Raw genomic sequence first — 22,181 nt, forward strand, 5'->3', positions numbered from 1 at the left:
GATGTCATCAGCAGGAAATGAGAGTGTCTGAACTTCCCAGCCCGTTTGCCCTCAGATTGTGACCAGAAGTCGCCTGAGTCACATGCCTGAGTCACATGGTACGATTGCACTGGCGTTCCGGAATCTATAAATGAACAATCCTCTCCATTCATATCTCGGGTTTTATTCTGTTTTGTTTTTTTTTCTTTTTGTTTGGAGATGTTGGGATGAAAGTAGAAGGGGGAGAGGCAGGGGGAGGGGGAGAGGGACGAGGGGGGGATACCTGGCTCAATTTCACCCATTTCGTTTACACATCCGGACTTCCTGCTAATTTGAAAGACGTGGTACAATACAAGGTGCAGGATTGCAAGCTGTGCAGTTGAGGGAAAACAAAAAGGACAAGTTTAATTGGGCTGTTGATCTCCTTGCCCTTTACCTCATACATATTATGTTTGAACTTGTGTAAGCTCTGGGTTCTAGTGTTCCATAGACTGTACGCAGAAGAAAGTACAGCTGGAATAATTGCTGCAATTTCCAATCAAAGCAAGTGTAATGCACAAGACACATATACCGAAATATCAAATAACGGTGTATCTGATAATGTAAGAGAATACATTTCCAACACTGGTCTGTCAAAGGGCTAAGCTGTATTACGATAAGTACACACCAGTTTGTCAGCTACTGGTTCAGATTGTTTTTTCATCAAAATTTCCAATATGAAATTTAAATCAATTATTATCTTATTAGTATATAACTTTACCCTGTGTTGAAATCTGAGAAAATTGTGCGTTCTGCTACTATTGACTTTCCAAAACAGATGTTTGAATAGTCGCTCTCATCCCAAAGGTAAACATCATTGACATCATTGATAAACTTAGCATTTCTGATTGTCTGAATCACTACCAAAAAATCTTTAAGATTCTACTTTTAGAATCTTGGCACAACATGTTTGCTCTACAACCACCCTTTTGCATTTTCTCTGCTGGACAACCCCAACACAGGCCTGATATTACTGCAATTAGCTAAATAGCCAACCCTATTACAGTCTTCAGTGTTGTGTGTGAATGATAAAAGAGCCCTATAAAGGTGCACACAGCGCGGTTTGTTTCAGGGCTGGAAAGGAACCAATGCCTTCTCCTGTTCACACTGAACATTTCCGGAACAACCTGCGCCCAGCTCTTTCGAGAAATGAGCCCAAACAAACCCCTTCAGGAGGTCTCAGTTCATTAAGCGTGCGCTCGTTTCAGTTCCTTCCACAAATGAGCGCAAACGCTCCTTTCAGCTGCACAAATAAAATGCTCATTCAGAAAGCCCTAATGGGAACACTACCTGTGAGAGAACCGTCTGTGGGAAATACAGACAATATGTAAGAAACGAGTTGATATGACAGTTGATTTAAATGATTGTGTATGACGGAATCCACTGTCTGATGATAGGGCTGCATGGACGAAGGCATGGACTGCAACAATGCAGTTTCTAGTTTTGCACTTTAACTACAAATGTTTGACAGAGCAGACCCTCACGTGCTGAGATATTACTGTGTGCAATTACATATAAAGTACCGCTTACTATCTCAGGTTATAAATTAATTGTATTGAATTGTGTCAATTTAGTATATGAATTATGTATTAGGGTCTGATGAAAGTTTGACATTTTTCCAGACAATATGAGGACTATAAATGTTTAAAAGGGCAGACCCCCCTTTGCCGAGATATTACTGCGTCCAATTCTAGAATTATTCTACGATTTCCAGAGCCGCAACTCAAACAGTTTTCCCTGTGAGGTGAACACCAAACAGTGCTACCATCGAACGTGGGACGCACAAATACATAGTTAGCGCCCGTCTGGGAAATTTCCAAAGACATTTGAGAACGGTGCTCTTCTCCTTCCTCTCCTCTCTCCCCCCCCCCCTCCCCCTCCCCCTCCCCCCCCCCTGCCTTTCGAATGACAGGCAGGTGAACTGGGGAGGGAACATTATCTCACCCGTGCCCCGCGGCCGTAGCCTGGCTGAATCAGCGCCTGATTGGCCCTGGAGAGGCACGAAACCAGGGGAGCTGCCCTACTGTCGCCGCGGCGACCGAGTCGCACCTCTCCAGCAAAAAAGACCCGGGCGCCTGTAACGAACACCCTGGGGGGGTCGGGGGGGTTGGAGGGGGGGACGTGTCGTGCAATCAGAAAGCCCTCACTGGGTGACACGCAGAGTGGGGCAGCACAAAGTGTCCCTGCCTGTCTGGGCTTGGGGGTTGTGGGGGGGTGGTTAGTGGAGTCTGGCCTAATCCAATTTCCACTGCACATACAGTACACGTGATATCGAACATCAAAATCACTCACTTCCCCTTTGAAGTAGCTGGCAGACTGCATTTCCTTGTTTCTAGGGATTTCTGAGTCAGTGGTGAATCAGAAGAAGAAAAACGATTTAACTCAGGAACTGTGAAAAGGGGCCCACAACTCATTGTGTTCAGAAAAGGATGCTTTCAAATTGTACCGTAGTGAATTCCCCTCAGGGTGGTCTGTAATATACCATCAGATCAGTTTTTGGGTTTGTTTGTTCCTTTCTGCGACCACTATGTAAATGGTACACTCTTGTATATTCAAAAGTCCTGAAAATGCACTTCCTGTCATGATCCTGTATTTCCTGTCAGCATAGGCACACGCAGGTACATTCGTCAGAGCTTCACTTAATATACCACCCAAACTGCCCAGACACCTGATAGGTACGCTGAGAATTTTCAGCACTCTTTCAAATAAAATAGCGTGCCACGGACGGCCAGATTTGAGGCAGAAAGATTTGAGGTTCTCAAATTCGGTTTTGGAGCCCCCTCTGACAGCTGGGGGCCTCAGGACAAAGTTTGAGAACACCCAATTTAAAGTCCTAAAGTTGTTTTCAAGCTGTGCCAGGGTGTGCCAGGTGTGGGCTACAAAGGACCATGCTTTGAATGGATCAGAATCCTAACGGCTGAAAATTTCATATTTATTCAATATACATATTCTGTGATTATTTTAGATATGACATTATTACTAAAGGAGCCTGAGTATGTGCATGTCCCCACAACATAATCAATAAGTCTTTCTTTATTTCATAATCACCCATATGAATTACTTCTGTATTAGTGCATGGTTGCCACTATGAAAAGATCAGGTTTTGGGGGTGAAATTTCCATCCACCCATCCATTATCTATAGCCGCTTATCCTGGGCAGGGTTGCGGGGGGTGCTAGAGCCTATCCCAGCATGCACTGGGCGAGAGGCAGGAAGGGTGAAACTTCAAACTAGTTTCTTAGTTTATATCCGACATGATGTAGTCTGTCGGATACAGAAGGGCGTATCGTGAAACATGAGAATAGACAGCATTAGCGAAAGGAAGAGACCAGCTCAGAGCATTGTGAGATGGTGGATCATTATCATCACTTCAGAAAATTTAATAAGTTCTACGCTGTACTGTCCTTCACACACACACTCACCATCAGTCTCCACTGAAACAAAATAACACCCCGCCCGATTTTTTCCATGAAGGTTTGATAACTATAATCATGCCGCCGAATGAAAATAAGACTATTAAAGTATCTTTACACGGGAGAAACGCTAGCATCAGCAAGCGGCTTTGCCCCCTCTTAATTGCGTTATTGAATATCCTCTGAAAACCACACTGGAGTACGGGTTCAAGATCAAAAGAGAAATGACTTTGGGTGGCAGATCCACTGCGTACCTTTGAGAGCTGGAGAACCGCACAGACCTACTTATTGTTTTCCTTCAGCGGTTAATGTGTGAAGAAAAGTGCACTGTGCCACATACAAGCCGACCACAAATAAAATAAATTACATGATACATTTCAAAGTGTAAAAGTGGACTGGGGCCTACAGATATTTTAGGCACACACTGTGCTGTCCATTGTTTGCTACTCTTTTATTATTAAGTGTAATTGCAGTGCAGTAATTTTGTGAATTGCTGGTTGTTTCACAGCCCATAATAGTTTACACAGGCTAGCTGTTAATGTCCCATTTACAGGTTACATCATTATTTACAATTGGTTCTTTCCAGTAAAGCTCTCTATACAGAAAACCAGACAGCAAAGACTGCGGTCATCATTTCTAGGTGCCCTGGTATCGTATTCTCAACTCACACAGCCATCCTTTTCTATGTCGAAGAACTGGGTGCCTAATTGCAATAAGTGACCTTTGACCCTGTTATCACATTTCTCATTGTGGTTCACTCCTGCTGTATCTACTACAGGTTGCAATCAGACCTATACCACCAAATTAAGTACCCAGAAGGTCATAGTCATAAATTTCATATACTTCCTGCTGTTTGTCTCAAGAAAATGAACTGCATTGCACAGTATTGGTAATGGATGGCTATGTAGAATAAGTATGAGACATTAATGTCTCTCATTGCCTGTAAATTCATTGCTGCACTCAGTATGAATGTTTGTTTTAGGTGAGGCTGACCTTTCAATCGAAATACTGTTTCAACATACCTTTCATTTCCATTAAACGTCTGATTACAGACATCACAGGTCTGAGCCAGAATCAGAGCCCTGGATGGTATGGACTTAATTTAAATCACAAAAGGACAGGATGATCATTCAGTCATTTTATCTTAAGGCCTCATTTTTTTCCTTTGATTTTCTTCTTTTTTTAAAAAAAATTTTGTATTCAGACATCCTGGTACGTACCAATGCATTGCATTCTGCCCAAGAAGTCTCTTCTTTATCGAGATTCGCTTTGAATACAATTCAAAACAGATGGATGTAAATTGGAGATAAATGCAGCTGGATTCCATGTAAGCACCGAGCCCATAAGTGGGAGGGATGATGTCATCGTGTGTGTGACATAGCAAGTGCACGAAGGGTCCCCTCCAATCGTGAGCATGGCTTATTGCAAAAGGAGGACCGGACAGGTTGCTAGGAGACAACGCTTTGATGCCGAACAAGTGGAAGAGTTTTTTGCCTCTCCATAACACCACACCCGATTTTCCAGCTTCTGCCTTAGTTTTGCACAGTCAAACGTCCAGTGTTTATTTAACTCTAACAGAGTACGTATGAGTCCAATGGGAACCGTATGCATCTTTAAGAGCTGATTTACTTTACGGCATTCATGTCTTATGAATATTACCGAAGAAATACACATCTCTAAACGAGCCGCGCTAGCATAAATCCAGGGATATTCTGTATAGCAGACAGGTATGTAATGGATCGCATTTGACTTTGTAGTTTGTGGAAGGAATGGTCTTTCTCCATTGACTAGGTCTTGGATGCAACTAATGATGCACAGATTCTTCAAGATGAAACAAAGATCAATTGCAGCTTTCAAACATCTCAGTAATATATGTTATATATATTGTATATGTTATTATATTTATTTATTACTTGTGATTGTAAAATATATCTAAATGTTTTCCACTACATACATGAGTAATTGATAGACCTCAGTATGGTCATTTATGTTTGATTTATTTTTTCGGTGTTCTACAGGTTTATTTTAATATAAGCCCTTTGAAGATAAGAATAATAGTACTTAGGCTAATCTAATTTTGCCCTGGTAGGCATATCTGGATACCATACCCATTACCTAAATATGTCTCAGTAGACCTCAGCCTATAGAAACTCATATCATTGGGGTCATAAGTTGCATTAAGTAAGCCACCACATATACAGGAATCTTATTACATGTGTTATTACACAATTCTTTTTGTTTTATTACTGCATTAGACTTCAGCACAACTTTATACATATGAATTGGACACACGTGTGTTTTATACATTTGAAATAGCAATGCAAAATAGCATATGACTTAATGACGTTAAGCACTCATACCCAAACTTTTGAAGAAGCAATCCATTCTTAGTCTATGCACATCACCATTAACATAGCAAAGAGACTCGTGTGACAAGGCTAATCCAAGAGTCAAAGGAAGGAATATGCCTCCTATTACAGCGCAATCAAAAAAAGGACAGTGAAAAGGTAGCAAACGCGCTCCCCCCTCTCCCCTTCCTAGGTTCGGTACACAGAGCATTCCCTTTGAAGTGGTATCCAGGTGCATCGCTTGCTTGATTATGGTTTGATACTCAACAAGATCTGGCACCAGCGCCCGGTGCTGCTGGCGTGCTTCTACATTACATCACGGAGGAAGATCTAAAAAGGGCGGAGAGCCAGAAGGCCGTATCCGTGACACGCCTCAAAGGGCGACCTGCCGCATGCGTGCGAGATTAACCCTTTCTTTGCCACTTTTAACTCAGCTGTTGCCTTTCTGAGAGCCAGTTGGAAGTGTTTAGCCCCCCCCCCCTCATCTGAATGGTCTGGCCTGTGAGATGGACATTGGTGTTACAGTTGGGGGGTTTACAGAAGCCCAACACTGTATCTGAGCCTTCAGGAGACCAAGACGGGGCCCAGCATTCAGTGACATCAGCATGGAAAATATGCGTGGAATGAAATGGGCCAAAGGTATAGAGCTGAGGCGTCAAACTCCTGGAGTCAGTCCTGGAGTCAGTCCTGGAGCACAACAGAACTGTGTTCAGTGTGACTGTGTGGCGCCCATTTTAATTCATACAATATTAAAAGCTGCTCTGCACCCAATCAACCATGAGGCTTCCTGAGGGTCTTGCAGCAGCCTACTCTGCCCAGTTCATCCTGGTCTCTGGGCTCTATGCAGATAGGTCTGGAGGACCTGGGTTTCCCAGAGTTCCCTCACACATGCAGGGTGTTCAGGAGAAGCCAAATTCTCGAAAGGCTGGAGAGCCAGACAAAATGGGGGTTCTCTCGTGAAGTATATTCCTTGCAGCTGGCCATGGGTGGCTTCAGTGTTCAGTTTCCAAGAAAAACTGAGTAACCAAGTTTTTGCAAAGGAGAAAAAAAATCCCTTCTGAGAACAAAGGGGACTAAGTGAGAAAGCGCTAAAAATGGCTCCAGTGACAAATTGAACTCTGGGGATGTGTTTGGTTGCATCGGTTGTCCTGCACTCTGGTCCTCGAACACCACAAAGTGTACTGATCTTCATTATTGTTCTTGCACTTCATAGATCAATTCAAGCAGCTGACTACACAGTTAGCTCACCATACCCCCCCCCCTCCCACACACACACACACATACCGCGCTGTGCCTTTTTCCTTCAACCCCCACCCCCTTACACTCCACCGTACCCCCCCCCCCCCCCAATCCCAGAACCACTGAATTAGATGAAGAAGCCTTTAAATTATCAATTCCAAACCAAAAGCTTATATAAAGGGGGAAAAACATACTGCTTTTTCATTGCTAAAACAATTTTCAGAATCCCTCTCTGAAATCACATCTCAAAACTCAAATATTCTCAAAATAGACTCAAGTATGATCGACCTACCTTCTTCCAGAGCAGCTTGTCCAACGATACAACTTCCTGCCAGTTCGAATTTAATTTCCTGTTGCCACAAAGATGTTTCCCTCTGTCCACGCGGCCTTCCTCTGAGCCCTGAAGCCGTACAGTCACGGGGCAGATGGTGCGGATCTCTGTGTGATTTACAGACCTGCCACCGAACTGCTTCATCCACCAGATCTTTAACAGACAGCGGGCAGCCTCTCCTGTGCAGAAGCAGGGCATACAGTTAAGGCATACACAAGCAGGGCATACAGTTAATACATACAGACGCAGGGCATACAGTTAATACATACAGAATTACAGTTTTATTTAACCTTTATTTACCCAGGGTAGGTTCACTGAGCACGGATGCTCTTTTGCAGCAACGCCCTGCTTCACACTCATACACATTCACACCTGGGAGCTGCCCAGTACAACCACAATCCTCTGTTGTTAGCCACTGAGCAGCTCCACTGGAGAGAGAACATTTTTTTAGCCAGTTAATACATACAGAAGCAGGGCATACAGTTAGCATAACGTGCCTTAGCCTGACTCCACAAAATCCTGTATTTCTATTGCCTGGTATAATCTACACTACGTGTCATATAAAGCGCAGAGACACAAGAACAATGGTAGTATGTGGTCAACTATTATAAGACAGTGGTTTGCAGACTATGTACCAAGATTCAGGGGTTAGTCGCACGGGTTAGTTGAGTTTTTTTTCTGCATAATTATGCTGAAATCTCAGACGTTTCTGTGCCCTGTGAATATTTTTGCACCGTATGTTGATAGAACGGAATGGAACGGACAGAAAAATAAAGCGTTTGTTATGAAATTCCGAATGATGATGGATTTAATTATGCTATCAAGAATTCATTTCCCCTCCATCCCTGCGGCGTTGGAGGATCGCGGCGTGATCGCCGTTCTGTCTCTGTGATGTCTGGAAAGATGGTCGCATTTTTACGGCCAGATGAACACATAAAACTATGTGCTGTTCAGCTACACACTAAACGTTTTTATGTCAAACTTTGGTCATATTTAAAAAAAAAAGAAAATGTTGCATTGCGCACACATTACTGCACACTTTAGAAAACCACAGGGAGGTGTGGGATTTATTAAATAAATTACACAATTTAAGTGTCATTTATTTAATAAAGTTTTCAGTATCAGGAGGGGACAGCATCACTACAAGCAATGCAAGGGCCCATTTCCAACCTGTGATTAAAGCTATTTAAGACAAGCTCTAATTTCCATATTCACACATTCTTATCATGGTGTATCACTCCTTTTCTGAATTAACCAGATAAAGACTTTATATAAGAACAGAAGCCCCAACAGGGTACAACAGTGCTGCCTAGTGTGCTGCAGTAGCATCAAGGCTACCTGCATCGTTCAACTAAATCTTTTCATAGCCGGGCACGAAGCCTGCTCTAGAGTCGTTTACTAATGGTGATACTGGAGTCAGTTGACATGGGCATCTTAGCTACACTGTGGTCACAGAACGATGTTTAGCAGCTCAGTCTTATGTAAGCTACTCTGGGGAATAAGATGCAGTTGATAAGGAAGTGGTAAGACATTAGCGACCAGGTTATGTGTGTGTGTGTGTGTGTGTGTGGGTGGGTGTATGTACGCGAGAGAGAGCGAGAGAGACAGAGAGAGAGAGAGAGAGAGAGAGAGAGAGAGAGAGAGAGAGAGAGACAGAGACAGAGAGAGAGGTACGGCCCGACCCACAGCGTCAGCTGCCCCTGCCCATATGTGCATTAAATCCTGGGATGTGCAGCCTGTCAGGTCTTCCTGCCCATAATCACACGGGCTAATAGCGTGTTTTTTTGCGTAGCATTTGAGCATTTGTCCAACAGAAACAAATCTGGTCCCAATGATTTCCAAATGACCCCTAGCAAATGATTAAAGGACAACAGGACTTCAAAAACGGATCCAGAGCCCTGCGTCGGTGGAAATGTTCGAGCAGAGAGAATCAAAGAGCTCGATCAATCAGTGCTTAACTCCTTTTTTTTAAATCTTTAAAATGTTATCTTCGGGCACATGATGAGAATCGGCCGCACAGGCTGGTTTTGTTTAAGGGATCTCATTTTTTAAAGATGAACAGATCGCGCCCACACAGAAAATGCATTCGTTCCAATGGGAAAGCTGCGGTGCCTTTACCCAGCTAACTCAGTAACCCTGCTTCCCCCCCCGGAGTGTGCGCTCTCTAATGATCTGAAACCTGCTGATGAAATGGGCCAGAACAGCAGCAGCTCCACACAAATACACAACATAAACAGCTGCTTAGGGTCCCACGACTGCCGGGGGGGGGCCCCCAAATCACGTTGGGTTGGGCCCCCTCAAAGGCTCGGGCCCGAACTGCACCAGAACTAGAGAGTGTACGTCCTGCTGGCTGAAAAACGAAGAGAGGCTGCTGGGTAATTTATCCCACAAGGCCACACTGTGTCAAACTCCAGTCCTGGAGGGCCGCGGTGTCTGCTGGCTTTTTGGGGGTGTTCTCCACACAGGCGTTTCATTTAAGTCATTCGATTGGCTGAGGAATCCACACACACACCTTGTTCTCAAGACCTTAATCGGCAGCTGATTGAAAGGAAACCACAAAAACCTGCAGCCCCTTGCAGCCCCCTTGGGGTTGGGCTTGAGACCCCGGCTGCAAGGCAATGCGTTGATCTGAGTCACAAGTGATCTCAAAGGACGCGTATTTTCATCGATATTTTCATTTAATGAGAAGTCATTGTCATTGTGATCATGTTCACCTTCAAAGGAAAACGGGACATGCTCTACTGCATGAATGGGATGGCAGAAACTTTATCATGACTGTGCCTCAGTCTTAGAAAAAAAGAAGGCCCAAAATGATAACGCATAATTCCACATAATCACAAAATCATGACATCATAACCACATGGGACGTGAGATTTCTCAACACACAAAACAGGTTCAGTTTCCAAACAGCGCTCGTAATCCAGAAAGTGCAGGTTGCCGTTTCACATTATGATTCTCGTTAGTCTTTAAACACCAGGTTCAAAATCTTAATGGGTCTTCAACGAACCGTTTAAACATGTTCATACGTTCAACAGTTTGCCAGGGAAATATCACTGCTTCAGTCTCAGATTACCATGTGTGGGAATTCGCACTTTATTCCACCACAATGGAAAAGTCCACTCATTATTGCACGCACAGTGCCGTGTGTGTTCAGTTGTGGCCAGGAATTTTTGTACTGCCGAGGTCCATCTGCAATGCAAACTATTTCTTGATAAATATTTCAAACATAAAAAAGGTGAAGAGGTCAGTTTCACAAAGGAGTTCTGAAAGCATGATAAATTATTACGATAGATACTAATATTAAACTATCTAAAACTAATTATCAATGATATGATAAATACTAATATCAAGCTTTTGTTGAGACTGGAATGATAGGGCATTTCACATCTTGGCAGGGTTCTCCGTTGGAACCATTTGGAAAAATAGAACCCTTTTAATAACCCTGAAAACAGCCTAAACTGAGAGGACACTCTTGCATCTGGAAACCGATGTACAGTATTTGCTTCAAGTCTTCTTTTGGAGGAAGACGGTGTTTGGATCTGTCGAAATATCGAGGTCGAAAGCAAAGGGATAAACTAAAAGTATTGTAAATAAGCTAAGCTGTGGGGTGTTGAGGAAAATCATCTGAAAAAAAAGAAGATAATTAGGGATTCAGAGAGTACACGGTCTGAGACAGCAATGGGACTTCCCCTCTGGTGTCTATAATCTATGTTAGACTCTCTTTCGCATCTATGAGGGGCTGGTGTGAGTACTGTCGTTGACGTAGCAGTGCTCACTGAATGTATAGCTCCTCCTTGTGGTCTCTGTGTGAAACAGGCACCAGGAAGTGGAATGTTTACTTCCCACTTGCTAGTGTACTGGCAGCGTGCCGACCCAATCGCTGCCCAAAACCACTGTCCTTAATCCATCATCAGTAACAGCCACACCCACTTGAGGACCAAATATTTTGCCCAATTAAATAGGCTTCTCATTAAAAAAAAAAGAAAAACACAAAACGCTTTAAACCAAAAGGGTATGACCCTTGAAGCTTGGCCCATCTTACAATAAATAAATATACCAGCTATACTGAAGTCATTTTAAATGATAAGATCTGAGGAAAAGGTGTGGTCTGATGAGGTCACACCTTCGCTGTCTCCTTCCCAGAAGGCCGTTCGGCCAGCTACAGCCGACACTGGCACAGTCAGGGTCAGGGTTCGCAGTCAGACCATCGTGCACATCACACACTGGATCCCCAGGTGTTTCTGAAAACAGACCATTGTGCACAGACCATTGTGCACATCACCCCCCCCCCCCCCCTTCTGTGATGACACAGAACAGCTCATTTTCAGGTTACAGTAAACATCGGATACACAGCACAGTGCTGCCTTTCAGTACTCAAACGCGCCGGAATTACAGCTAGGGCTGAACATTTCCTCTCAGAGAAAGCGTGGACTCTCCATCCTGTCAGAAAATTACATAGACACATGACTTTCATTGGATATAAACCTTGAGCAAAGCTTGGTGGAAGCCCAGTTTACCAGTCAAACCAAACTTATGGGCATTTGAAAGGCAAACTTATTGGTCAGTATTTATATAGTGGCCGATAGATTTTAATAGATGTTATACATTTGTATAACATATGTGCTGGACAATAATGTGTTGATAGCATTTCAGAAGTAATTCCAAATACAGTCAATGGGCCTCATTCAAGAAACATGCATATGATCACATTTGATCATAAACTGTGTGTAAGAACATGTCCAACTGTTGCATTATAGCTATATGATATACCAGAAAGAGGTAGGATACTTTAGAAAATTTAAAAATGAATAATTTTGCACACTTAAGCTTTTAGAAATTGTTGCCAGTAGTACATAGCCCTATCAATCTGAAAAGAAGGATCAATGAAATTGATTTGTGCTTGCTTTTCCACAATGGTCTTACGTTTTCTGATAATATCACATTTATAAACCTGCTTAGTCTCATGCCAAATTATATCTACATTCCAAATAATATTATCAGCATTGCCTCCGCAGATTGTTTCTTATCTCTATATCACATCATGCATGTTTTCGTCGGAATAGGTTTTACAAAACCTGGCCGTTTATTAGTTCAGAGTGCCATCTAGTGTCAAATATATTTGGGTGAAATACACGGATATTCTGTATGGATTTATCACCACTGATGGATTATTCTTGACCACGAAGCAGGATAATGGAGTTAGCTGGAGAACTGCACTAAGTAAAATCCAGAGCAGCTCTTTTTACCTCAGTACCATGTTCCAGATTTGGGAGAGTTACGGGTTTTACTCATTGCAGTTATCCAGCTAATTCCGTAATCCTGCTTCGTGAAACGGGGCCCAGCGGACTGGGGCAGCATAAACAACTGCACATATATGCTGTCGCATAAATATATAAGCAGTCATAGGCAAGGATTGCGGCAATAAATCATTTAAATGCTTGAATTTTGTCTTTCGTGTAATGGCTAATCTCTAAACAAGAGATCATGCTCCATGCTTTCTCCGGGGCTGGAAGAGCATTCTGTAGTGGACATTCATATGCTAATTCGCGCCTCACAACTCCACACTCACGGTGGTAACCACTGATTGAAAAGACCGTTTCACTACGGATTCCTCTAGTTTAGAGGGTCGTTTTCTTTCCTGACCTAATCAATAATTCAATAATTTATTCCACCGTCACGGGTGGTGCAGGACAAGGGTTAACTAACCACAGACCAGACACAAAAGGAGTGAATGCGTAAGGCATTCGGTCAAGTGCCTGAAGGGCATTCAGTGTTACAGTAGACATTGTTTATATCCATTAGTGCCAAACATTTATGGTAAAGCACTACCTTCTCTTAAACATGCATGCTTTACGGAAATGATTCGAACATTCTGTACTCACTTTACTAATCTGTGTTACCAGGCTTGTTTTTGAAAATGCAAAGTGGCGCAATCAGTCTTTAAAAGTTAAAACCAAGCCTTTTTGAGATTTAAATGCTTGTAAACCCCAGCTAAGCAAAACAAAAAATATGGACATTTTCTCCAAGTCAGCAAGAAAGAAAGAAAATTCAGGGCACTAGTTCTCGCTGCTGAAAACCTGAAAAACCACACTATAACCAGCTCTTCCTGAAGTGGTCTGTCAATTGTTTATTTCGAACACCTGTGCAGTGTGCAAGCAGTTCGTCATTCTCACGCGGCCGTGTTAAGTGCGGCGGAAATGCGGGGTCGGTCTATTTGTCTGTCAATTATTCATACATTTAGAGGCCAAGTTCCAGGGTTTCTGATGTTTTCTGTCCAAAATTCATTATTTCCTGCCCCTTCTCTCTATCTCTCTCTGTCCAATCCTAAATACCAGTTGTTCAACAGAATTTCCCAATAGCAAATTTTACACAAATAAATAAATAAATAAAATGTATATAACTTACGATGAACTTCCCACGCGAACGAGAAGGATAGCCTACGCACTTCAAGTTACTTTGCAGTCTTTGTAATCTGCTGGGATTTAATCAGTGTTCAATGGTGATCGACGGGGAGGAGCTCAGATACAAATAATTGCCCGCTTGTTTTAACGCACATACAGCCGGAGTTTGACTGAACGCGGAAAGAACCAAGAGGAGCTTAATTTTTTTATTTATATTCGCTGGAGGTGAAGGTACGTAAAACATTTCCCCCACATTTTCATTCGTAATTGAATAATTTGGTAAATAATTTGCTCTAAAACTATTTTAAATGCATTTTATTTTTGTAACCGAAGTTTCTTTTCGGTGGTTGAGGTTTACAGATGATCTACTCCACCGTTTCGCGTGTACTTTATTTTTAAATGTAGTCTACGTTCTTTTCAGTTTTCAGGACTGAAAACGTGGTATTGATTGCCTACTTAGTCACCTGTAGGCGATGAGTTTTAACCTTAACGTTATATATTTTCTCTTATCTTTGTAATATAAACGTGGCGGCACAAATGTGCATTTTGTTAAAAAGGGAGTGAATTTTGATTATACTGTTTAGATGCCCATAACACAATCTGACCTGTGAAACTTCACATTAGCTTGCTTGTAGTAGGACTTTCCTAAATAAAGTGTATCATTCGCCATAGTGAGCAGTGTGACATCTTCAGTCACATTTGAACATGTTTCTGTGGCAGACGATATATGGAAAACGAGTTTCATATTTCCTCACTTATTATTTTATCCCATCTCTAATTCATCTATGCAATAGTCTCTCATCACCTGCTACGATGTCTGAGTGTCCGTTTCTAATTGTCACCAAGCGAATGGTCATGCAAAACGTATTTACTAAACCCGGGAAATAATTGGATAATTTCTCAATTAATCGGTCGCTAGTAGGCCTACTGTATGGTTTGATACGTGATATGATCTGCGTTAGTGGTTCTGATTTGTATCACTGTGGGACTTCGTTGACCTCCACCATCACCATAAGGCCACCCCTGGTGAAGTGTGATGGCCTGGTAAAGCACTGGGAAAAGATTTCTGTCTGGAAGTAACAAGGTGCATGTTCTACCTGAGGGGTGAGACTGGACCCTTAAAAGGAAATGAGGCCAGGTAGTTGGAACAATTGATTTTGGTGAAGAGACCCTCTGTTGAAAGGAATATCTATGTGTTTTTGTGGATACATGCAGTGTCCAACATTTAAATTAAATTATTCATATTAAGCAACTGGACAGCCGGGCCTTTTTGATGTATGTAACAATGCAGTTGAAGTTGTGGGAGAGGATGTATGCTTTGGTAGATTACTAGTAAAAATAAATTTTCATTGTGTCAAAATTAATGACAATCGTTGACTGAAGCCAGGCTGTTGTCTGTTAAAATAGTTTCAGAGGAAATGAATACATTCATAAACCAGCTTTATATGCTCTCATTTTTATGTATCTTATAAATTAATTTAAATGGCGGACGAGCTATTTAATTAAACTGAATACGTTTCATGGTGACAGTGGAAAGGATGTTTCATAAATGCTTCCATTGCACTGGAGTAAGTCCAGCCGGTGACAGCCAGATAAACCTGTATGGCATGGTGAGTTGTGTTAAAGCGCTTTGTTATTCAAATACCTTGTACGTTACTGGTAACACTGGCCAACTTAAGTAGACGTGGGAATTTTCTGACATTAAGGAGAGAACATACTTCAGTTGGCTGTCTTCTGAAGATTCACTGTGTAGGTGCAGATAATGTAATCCATGAAGAAAAATTATATTGATATACTTTTTCTTCATGGATTGCGTTTTTTCTAAATTCAGACAATGAGTGTGTGTAATGGTATTTAAGTCCAGGATTGCAGGGAGAAAGTGTGTGTGTGTGAGAGAGAGAGAGAGAGAGAGAGAGAGAGAGAGAGAGAGAGAGAGAGAGAGAGAGAGAGAGAGAGAGAGAGAGAGAGAGAGAGAGAGAGAGAGAGAGAGAGAGAGAGAGAGAGAGAGAGAGAGAGAGAGAGAGAGAGAGAGAGAGAGAGAGAGAGAGAGAGAGAGAGAGAGAGAGAGAGAGAGAGAGAGAGAGAGAGAGAGAGAGAGAGAGAGAGAGAGAGAGAGAGAGAGAGAGAGAGAGAGAGAGAGAGAGAGAGAGAGAGAGAGAGAGAGAGAGAGAGAGAGACGGGGAGAGAGAGACGGAGAGAGAGAGAGATTGTATTTAACTCCAGGATTGCTGGGAGAAAGTGTGTGTGTGCGACTGTGGGAAAGAATGTGAGGCTGTGGGTGTGTCAGCAGGTTTCAGTTTGCTGTCCTCTCGAGTTTCACACCTGTCACGCAGTCAGGTGCGCTGGCTCCGTCACGCGGTGTCTTCCACGTATGCAGCGACTCGCCTTCCTGAGCGAGCCCAGCCGTCTCGCTGGGGCAGTGCGTAGCTTCTGGGTGCTTCATACCAACACGCCTCCTGTTTACAGTCTGATCCTAACAGTGGGTGGAAAAAAAGAAATTTCCACTAGTCAAAAAGCAGTTGTGATGGGTAAGGGAACATTATTATTATTACTTGTCAATTCCTGTAAGTAGATTGTTGGCCAATTGTTAAGAGCAAACCTGTGGAACAATTTTGAAAGAGTATAACACTGTGTGACAGTAAAAATGGTGCTGCTGTTGTGTAATTGCTCAGGTGTGTAGAAGTTCAATTCGTCACCCCGCGAACGCCGCCATGACGACGTCTCGTCCGCGCGGCGGCGGCGGCAGCGGCGGCAGCAAAGCGGACACCAGCGACGCCCTGGACGTGTGCGTGGCGGTGGACGACGGCGAGCTGGCCAACGGCCTGGCGCACGGTGCCCTGGCGGACGAGGACGGCGACGCCAACCGCGCCAAGCAGGGGGGGGGCGGAGGCGGCGGCGGCGGCGGCGGCGGCCTCTTCCGGGGCCTGCGGAAGAGTGCGCAGAAGCACCGGGACTACGTCCGGATCCCCGACCCCAAGACCGACCGGCTGCCGCTGGAGTGGTGGAAGACCGGCGTGGCCTTCGTCTACGCCTCCTTCACCCTGGTGCTCACCACGGTGGTGATCACGGTGGTGCACGAGAGGGTGCCCGACAAGGAGACCAGCCCGCCGCTGCCCGACAAGTTCTTCGACTACGTGGACCGCGTGTCGTGGGCTTTCACGGTGACAGAGGTCAACGGCATGGTCCTGGTGGGGCTGTGGCTCGTGCAGTGGCTGTTCCTTAAGTACAGGTAAGCGGGGGGGGGTCGAGTCGAGGGGGGATAATCCTCCGGTTCCCTTTCCTTCAAAAGCAGTGCTTTTTTGCGAGATGTTTGGGAGTTCCATTTTGGGAAAAAGTTCTTTATTTTAATGCAGTTTATCCACTGTTTAGAGAGAGGAATGCATCAAATGTATTAAGTTGGAAAGCATGATATAAACTTGGATAAAATCCAAACTAAAAGCTTTGTTTGCTGTGTAATTAGTTTTTTATTTTTGTATTAAAACTACACCACCAATCAAGTGTGTTATGTTACCTTTGAATACATTCCCCATCAAACTTGCTGATGCCACTGTTTCCTTTAGACTCCAGTTTATTAAACGGCAGAGAACCAGACTGGAGATGATTGTGATTTAATTGCAGCTTATGCAATGTCGTGGCTACTGCACGTTTATGGGGATGCATCACATTGAACTCCAGGTGTTTAACAGAAACATTTCATGAGTATGAAAATGTGGTCAGACATGTACATTGTTCTCTGGTTTCGGTTTGATGCAATACAGAAGGTCACCAGTACACAGTAAATGTTGAGAAATTCTGGGTGTTTCCATTGTGCTGTGGTGGAATGTTAATTTGACCAGTAACGGGTCTGTCTGGATTTGTCCACATTCTGCTGTACGGTATGTTCAAAATATCAGACCTGTTATTGGCTTCTGTACTACAGTCTGTTTCCGTTTCAAAACTCAGGAAATGTAGTGCTTATTAGTCATTACTTATTGCGCCACCTCTTAAATGAAAATTGCGCTGCCAAATCACCATTGGTCCTTTAGGGCAATTTCTTAGTCCCAAAGCGCGGTCTCACTGTTGCACCATGCTTTTGGAAGAGTTCCATACCTTAGCCGTTTTGCTGTTCCCGGCAGATTTATTTGCATGGTGCCTTTGAATCCCCATTACTCAGGTGCCCAAGGCCAGCTGATACTGATTTGCCTGCCTCTTGTTTGGCGTTTCCAGGGCGATCGCAGGCAGGAGGTTCTTCTTCCTGATGGGGACGCTGTACCTGTACCGCTGCATCACCATGTACATAACCACCCTGCCCGTCCCGGGCAAGCACATGACCTGCGCCCCGAAGGTGAGCTCCGCCCCGGGGCGCCCCGTCTCCCGCTGTGGGGAAAACAGGGTCTGGACCAAGGTTTCAGAAGCCCTGTTGTAAAGGAAAACGACATGACATGATAGATGAGAACAGGCCATTCAGCCCAACAATGCTCTCCATTTTCCTGAATAGGTTGTACCTAGCGCTTTGAATACCTACAGAAATAGAAAGCATGGATATTCATATAGTTATGAGTAATACGGTTTAAATGAGTCTTTGTTTTAGCCCAAACTCGCCACCACTGTAAGCGCATGTAAAGCTGACTGAACCTGGATCAGTGTTTTGACGCCGGCGTGCTGGTCGCTGTGGTTTTTTTTGTCGTCTCTCAGCTGTACGGAGACTCCCAGGCCAAAGTGCACCGCATCCTGCAGCTCATCTCTGGGGGCGGCCTGTCCATGGCCAGCTCGGACCTCATGTGCGGGGACTTCCTGTACAGCGGACACACGCTGATGCTGACGCTCACCTACCTGTTCATCAAGGAGTGTACGTCCCTCAAGAACGCCGCCCGCTGCGCTGCGTTGCGTAGTCGCACGGTCGCTACGGAAACCAACTGCCGTTCGTTCCCTTCTCCCAGTGGAGAGGGCGGTGCGATGTCGGGACGTCGGTCTCCGGGCCGGAGTCCGATTGGTTTCGGTTCTTTCATTTCGTACATGCTGCTGTACCTGTTGAGAAAAATTATTACATTTTTATAAAATGTTGATGGTCATTAATGAGCGCCTTGGATGACTCCTAAAAGTAAGGTAATAAGTAAAATTATTGGAATTTGCTGTGTTTTTAAATATTATATTGTATCATACAGTGAGACAATTAAAATGGAGACTTATTGTATTTTATTTGTAATTTATAACTCAGATTCGCCGCGCTCCTACTGGTGGTACCACCTGGTGTGCTGGCTGCTGAGCATTGTGGGAGTGGTGTGCATCCTGGTAGCCCACGATCACTACAGCGTGGACGTGGTGGTGGCCTACTTCATCACGTCCCGCCTCTTCTACTGGTACCACACCATGGCCAACATGCAGGTGAGGTAGGCCGACAGGCCAAAGCCTTAACCGCCATGTGGTGAAATGAAATTACTCATCGAAATACTCTCTCCCCCCCCTTACTGACCCTCCCCATAGGGGGCGTAATCTCATACTCTTCAAGGCTATGTTGTCAGAATATATTTGTGAGGGGTGGAGGCATGATTTTTTTTTTTTTTTTCCCCCCCACATCAACAGGAGCTGAGAACCTCGAAGCACAACTACCTGAAGAACACCTGGTGGAGCCCCATCTTTAACTTCTTTGAGAGAAATGTGCAGGCGCCGGTGCCCTGCATCTTCTGCTGGCCGATTGCCTGGCCCCCCTCCTGCTTCAAGAACTCCTGCCAGACGTACACTGCAGTACAGAGCACCCGGGAGGAGTGAAGAACTGGACCAGACCGGACAGAACCGGCTCAGACCGGCCAAGCTCAGACATTCACTGCCACTGGTGATCCAGCACAACTCCACAGTCTGTATTCATACACAGTTGGGTGATATGGGTCTGGACTTTAAAAACCAGGACTTTGTTGAACCTTTGCTGAAGACTCCGGAAAGCGCTTCCAAGGTATGCAACAAAAGTACGTGTCAGACAACCAAATTCACTTTTAAATGACAAAACAACAAGCAAACCAAAAAAAAAAGACACTAATTCATGTTTGTGTTTATACGTTCTGTTTTTTGTGCAGAATGAGGGCAAAGGTGCACCAACAAATGAATTTGGGAGTTTATTTGGTGGATTTCTGATAATGATTAAATAACACTGATGTCAACGTGTTGTGGTGTTTTGCAAGCTTGTCCTCTCTGATAAAAAAGGTCACTGTGGTTCACGACGGATCTGAAGCGTCTGTGCTGTGACTGAAGTTGAGTGTCCCGCTCTTGTGCGTGTGCCAGTTCTTCATGTGTGCCAAATCCTCACGCGTGCTAACTGCTCGCTTTGAGTACAGCACAGTGAAGCTCCTGTGAGTCTTGTTTCTGTCCCTGAAAACCAGCTGCTTTCAGTGTTTTCTGTTTTGAAGGAATGAAGTTTTCCGCTCAAGAAAAGGTATTGCTATAAATGTTGACTGGAAGATACATATTTATGCTGATGTTGACCAGATATGGCTCGGTTTGCCTTGCTAAGTCAAATCTTTGAGCATTTACCAATGTATCTTGTTTACTTGAAGGCCAATTTCTAGCCATTGTTGAACAAAAGATGGCAGAATGAATTTCCATATGTGGTCAACAACGGCAATCTTGAACTATTCAGCTAAAGCACACAAGTTCAGATTTATATTTTCAGTTTGTAATTCCGTGAAAAATGTGCTTCCATAGTCTACATCTTGGGCGTTTGCATGTTGATATGAAGTTTTGGCTATTCATGTTTATTCCACCCGTTTTGTTATTGTGCACTACTTTGAAGCATTGCCATGGACCTTTCACTTCGTCATATAATTAAAAAACCGTTACTCCTTTTTAACGTGTAGTGATGAACGTCATCTGATTTTGTGCGTATTTCATGTTTTAAATGGCATTGGAACCTTTTTGACTTGTTAAATTATGCAAAGCTGTATGTTTCTCTGTATGTATTTGTTTTGTTTTTTGATACATTGTGGTAGTAATGGTGTAATATTGGCTTGGACATTAAAAGACCAATCGCACCTGAAGAAATTTAAACACAGTTTTTCTGTTCTGCATATTGTATCCAGCTTTTCAGTATGAAAGGATATAACCTCTCTTTGAAAATGTTGAGCACTTCTGAGCAACTGAGTCACATAGGCTAAGAACTAATAAGTAAGAAGGTTCAATCCATTTCAAGTTCAAATGTTTTTCCATTCCCTGTAGGACAGTGGTAACCAACTCTGATCCTGGAGATCAACCACCTTTAGGTTTTCTCTCTAACCCAAAAAAGCACATCATTCAACAGCTAGAGATCTTGTTGAGCTGCTAATTAGTAGTCAGGTGTGCCAAAATAGGGATGAAATGAATGTTATAAAATGTATGCTTTTCTGCACTAGAAAGGGGAATGTTGATGTGATGTTGTTAGCTCAGGGATGGGTAATACCATTTTCTGCAGCTTTTTATACACTGACTTCTGATGAATGAAAAAATATTGAGTGCTCAAGCATTTGAGGATGAGATTCTGCATATTTATGTATGTAATAATTGAGACTTTAAGAATAAAATAAGCATTTTTTTCCCATAAGTTCCAAAATCATATTGGACTACATCACATGGTACTAAGTTTACACTAGCCCCTCCCCAACGCAGTCAGCTTGTTTTGACGTGAATAATAGCAGTGTTATTTACCATACAGAAGCTGCTGCTAATAATAATCTTTAATATTTCCAGCTCATTTAAGAGCTTTTTAAGTAATTTCCAGTGTATGACATGCTGGCACAAATCTGGATTGTCTATAGCAGTGGTTCTCAAACTTGGTCCTGGGGGACCCCTGTGTATGCTGGTTTTCATTCCAACCTCAACAACAATCCCAGAATTTTAACAAGCTGTTCATTTTTCTTAATTAGGTGCTTCTCATGTTTTAGAGCTGGGGTTCCAGAAAGGGCCAGTGTGGGTGCACACCTGATCCTGATTCTACTAACCAAGGTGCTTAGCAATTAATCTAGTGATTGATTAGTAGAATCAGGTGTGTGCACCCACACTCTAAAACATGAAAAGCACCTAATTAAGAAAAATGAACAGCTTGTTAAAATTCTGGGATTGTTGTTGAGGTTGGGATGAAAACCAGCATACACAGGGGTCCCCCAGGACCAAGTTTGAGAACCACTGGTCTAAAGCAGTGGTCACCAACCCTGATCCTGGAGAGCTACAGGGTCTGCTGGTTTTCATAGTGACTCCGCACTTCATGAATCAATTAGAGCAGTTGATTACACAGTTAACTCAACTCACCTGGTGTCTTCAGTCTCAATTGGGTGCTGATTTTAAGGTGAAAACAAAAACCAGCAGAACCTGTAGCTCTCCAGGACCAGGGCTGGAGACCACTGGTCTATAGCTTTCATCTGAACATGAAGCACTCGAGCTTCTCTTATAGCAGGTGCTCCATAAAATGAGCGTCCTAAACTGCTTCAGTA

The 22,181-nt window shown here is 43.5% G+C and overlaps 2 protein-coding genes across 4 annotated transcripts in view; one reads left to right on the top strand and one right to left on the bottom strand.

The window, feature by feature from the left end:
- Window positions 1-16,135, bottom strand: part of LOC118231891 (dickkopf-related protein 2-like) — a 37,291-nt gene extending 21,156 nt beyond the window's left edge. Inside the window, exons 1-2 of one of the 2 annotated variants that reach the window (XM_035426240.1) lie at window positions 16,072-16,135; window positions 7,310-7,527 (exon numbers count right to left, since the gene is read on the bottom strand). The gene's annotated coding sequence lies outside the window, so the exon portion shown is untranslated. Of the gene's footprint in view, window positions 1-7,309; window positions 7,528-13,753; window positions 13,816-16,071 lie in introns of those variants that run through there. The other variant, XM_035426239.1, reaches the window with a different exon arrangement.
- LOC118231890 (phosphatidylcholine:ceramide cholinephosphotransferase 2-like) lies at window positions 13,768-20,770 on the top strand. 2 transcript variants are annotated; one of them, XM_035426236.1, is made up of 6 exons: window positions 13,768-13,980; window positions 16,422-16,978; window positions 17,956-18,073; window positions 18,424-18,577; window positions 18,947-19,113; window positions 19,312-20,770. In XM_035426236.1, exons 2-6 carry the CDS (start codon window positions 16,461-16,463, stop codon window positions 19,495-19,497), a joined length of 1,143 nt encoding a protein of 380 aa, XP_035282127.1. In that variant the 5' UTR covers window positions 13,768-13,980; window positions 16,422-16,460; the 3' UTR covers window positions 19,498-20,770. The 2 variants fall into 2 exon arrangements, with proteins under 2 accessions (XP_035282127.1, XP_035282128.1); XM_035426237.1 differs by lacking the exon at window positions 13,768-13,980 and adding an exon at window positions 16,199-16,277.
- Window positions 20,771-22,181: the final 1,411 nt, after the last annotated feature.

Source organism: Anguilla anguilla, chromosome 7 (genome assembly GCF_013347855.1).
Source record: "Anguilla anguilla isolate fAngAng1 chromosome 7, fAngAng1.pri, whole genome shotgun sequence".
NCBI lineage: Eukaryota > Metazoa > Chordata > Actinopteri > Anguilliformes > Anguillidae > Anguilla > Anguilla anguilla.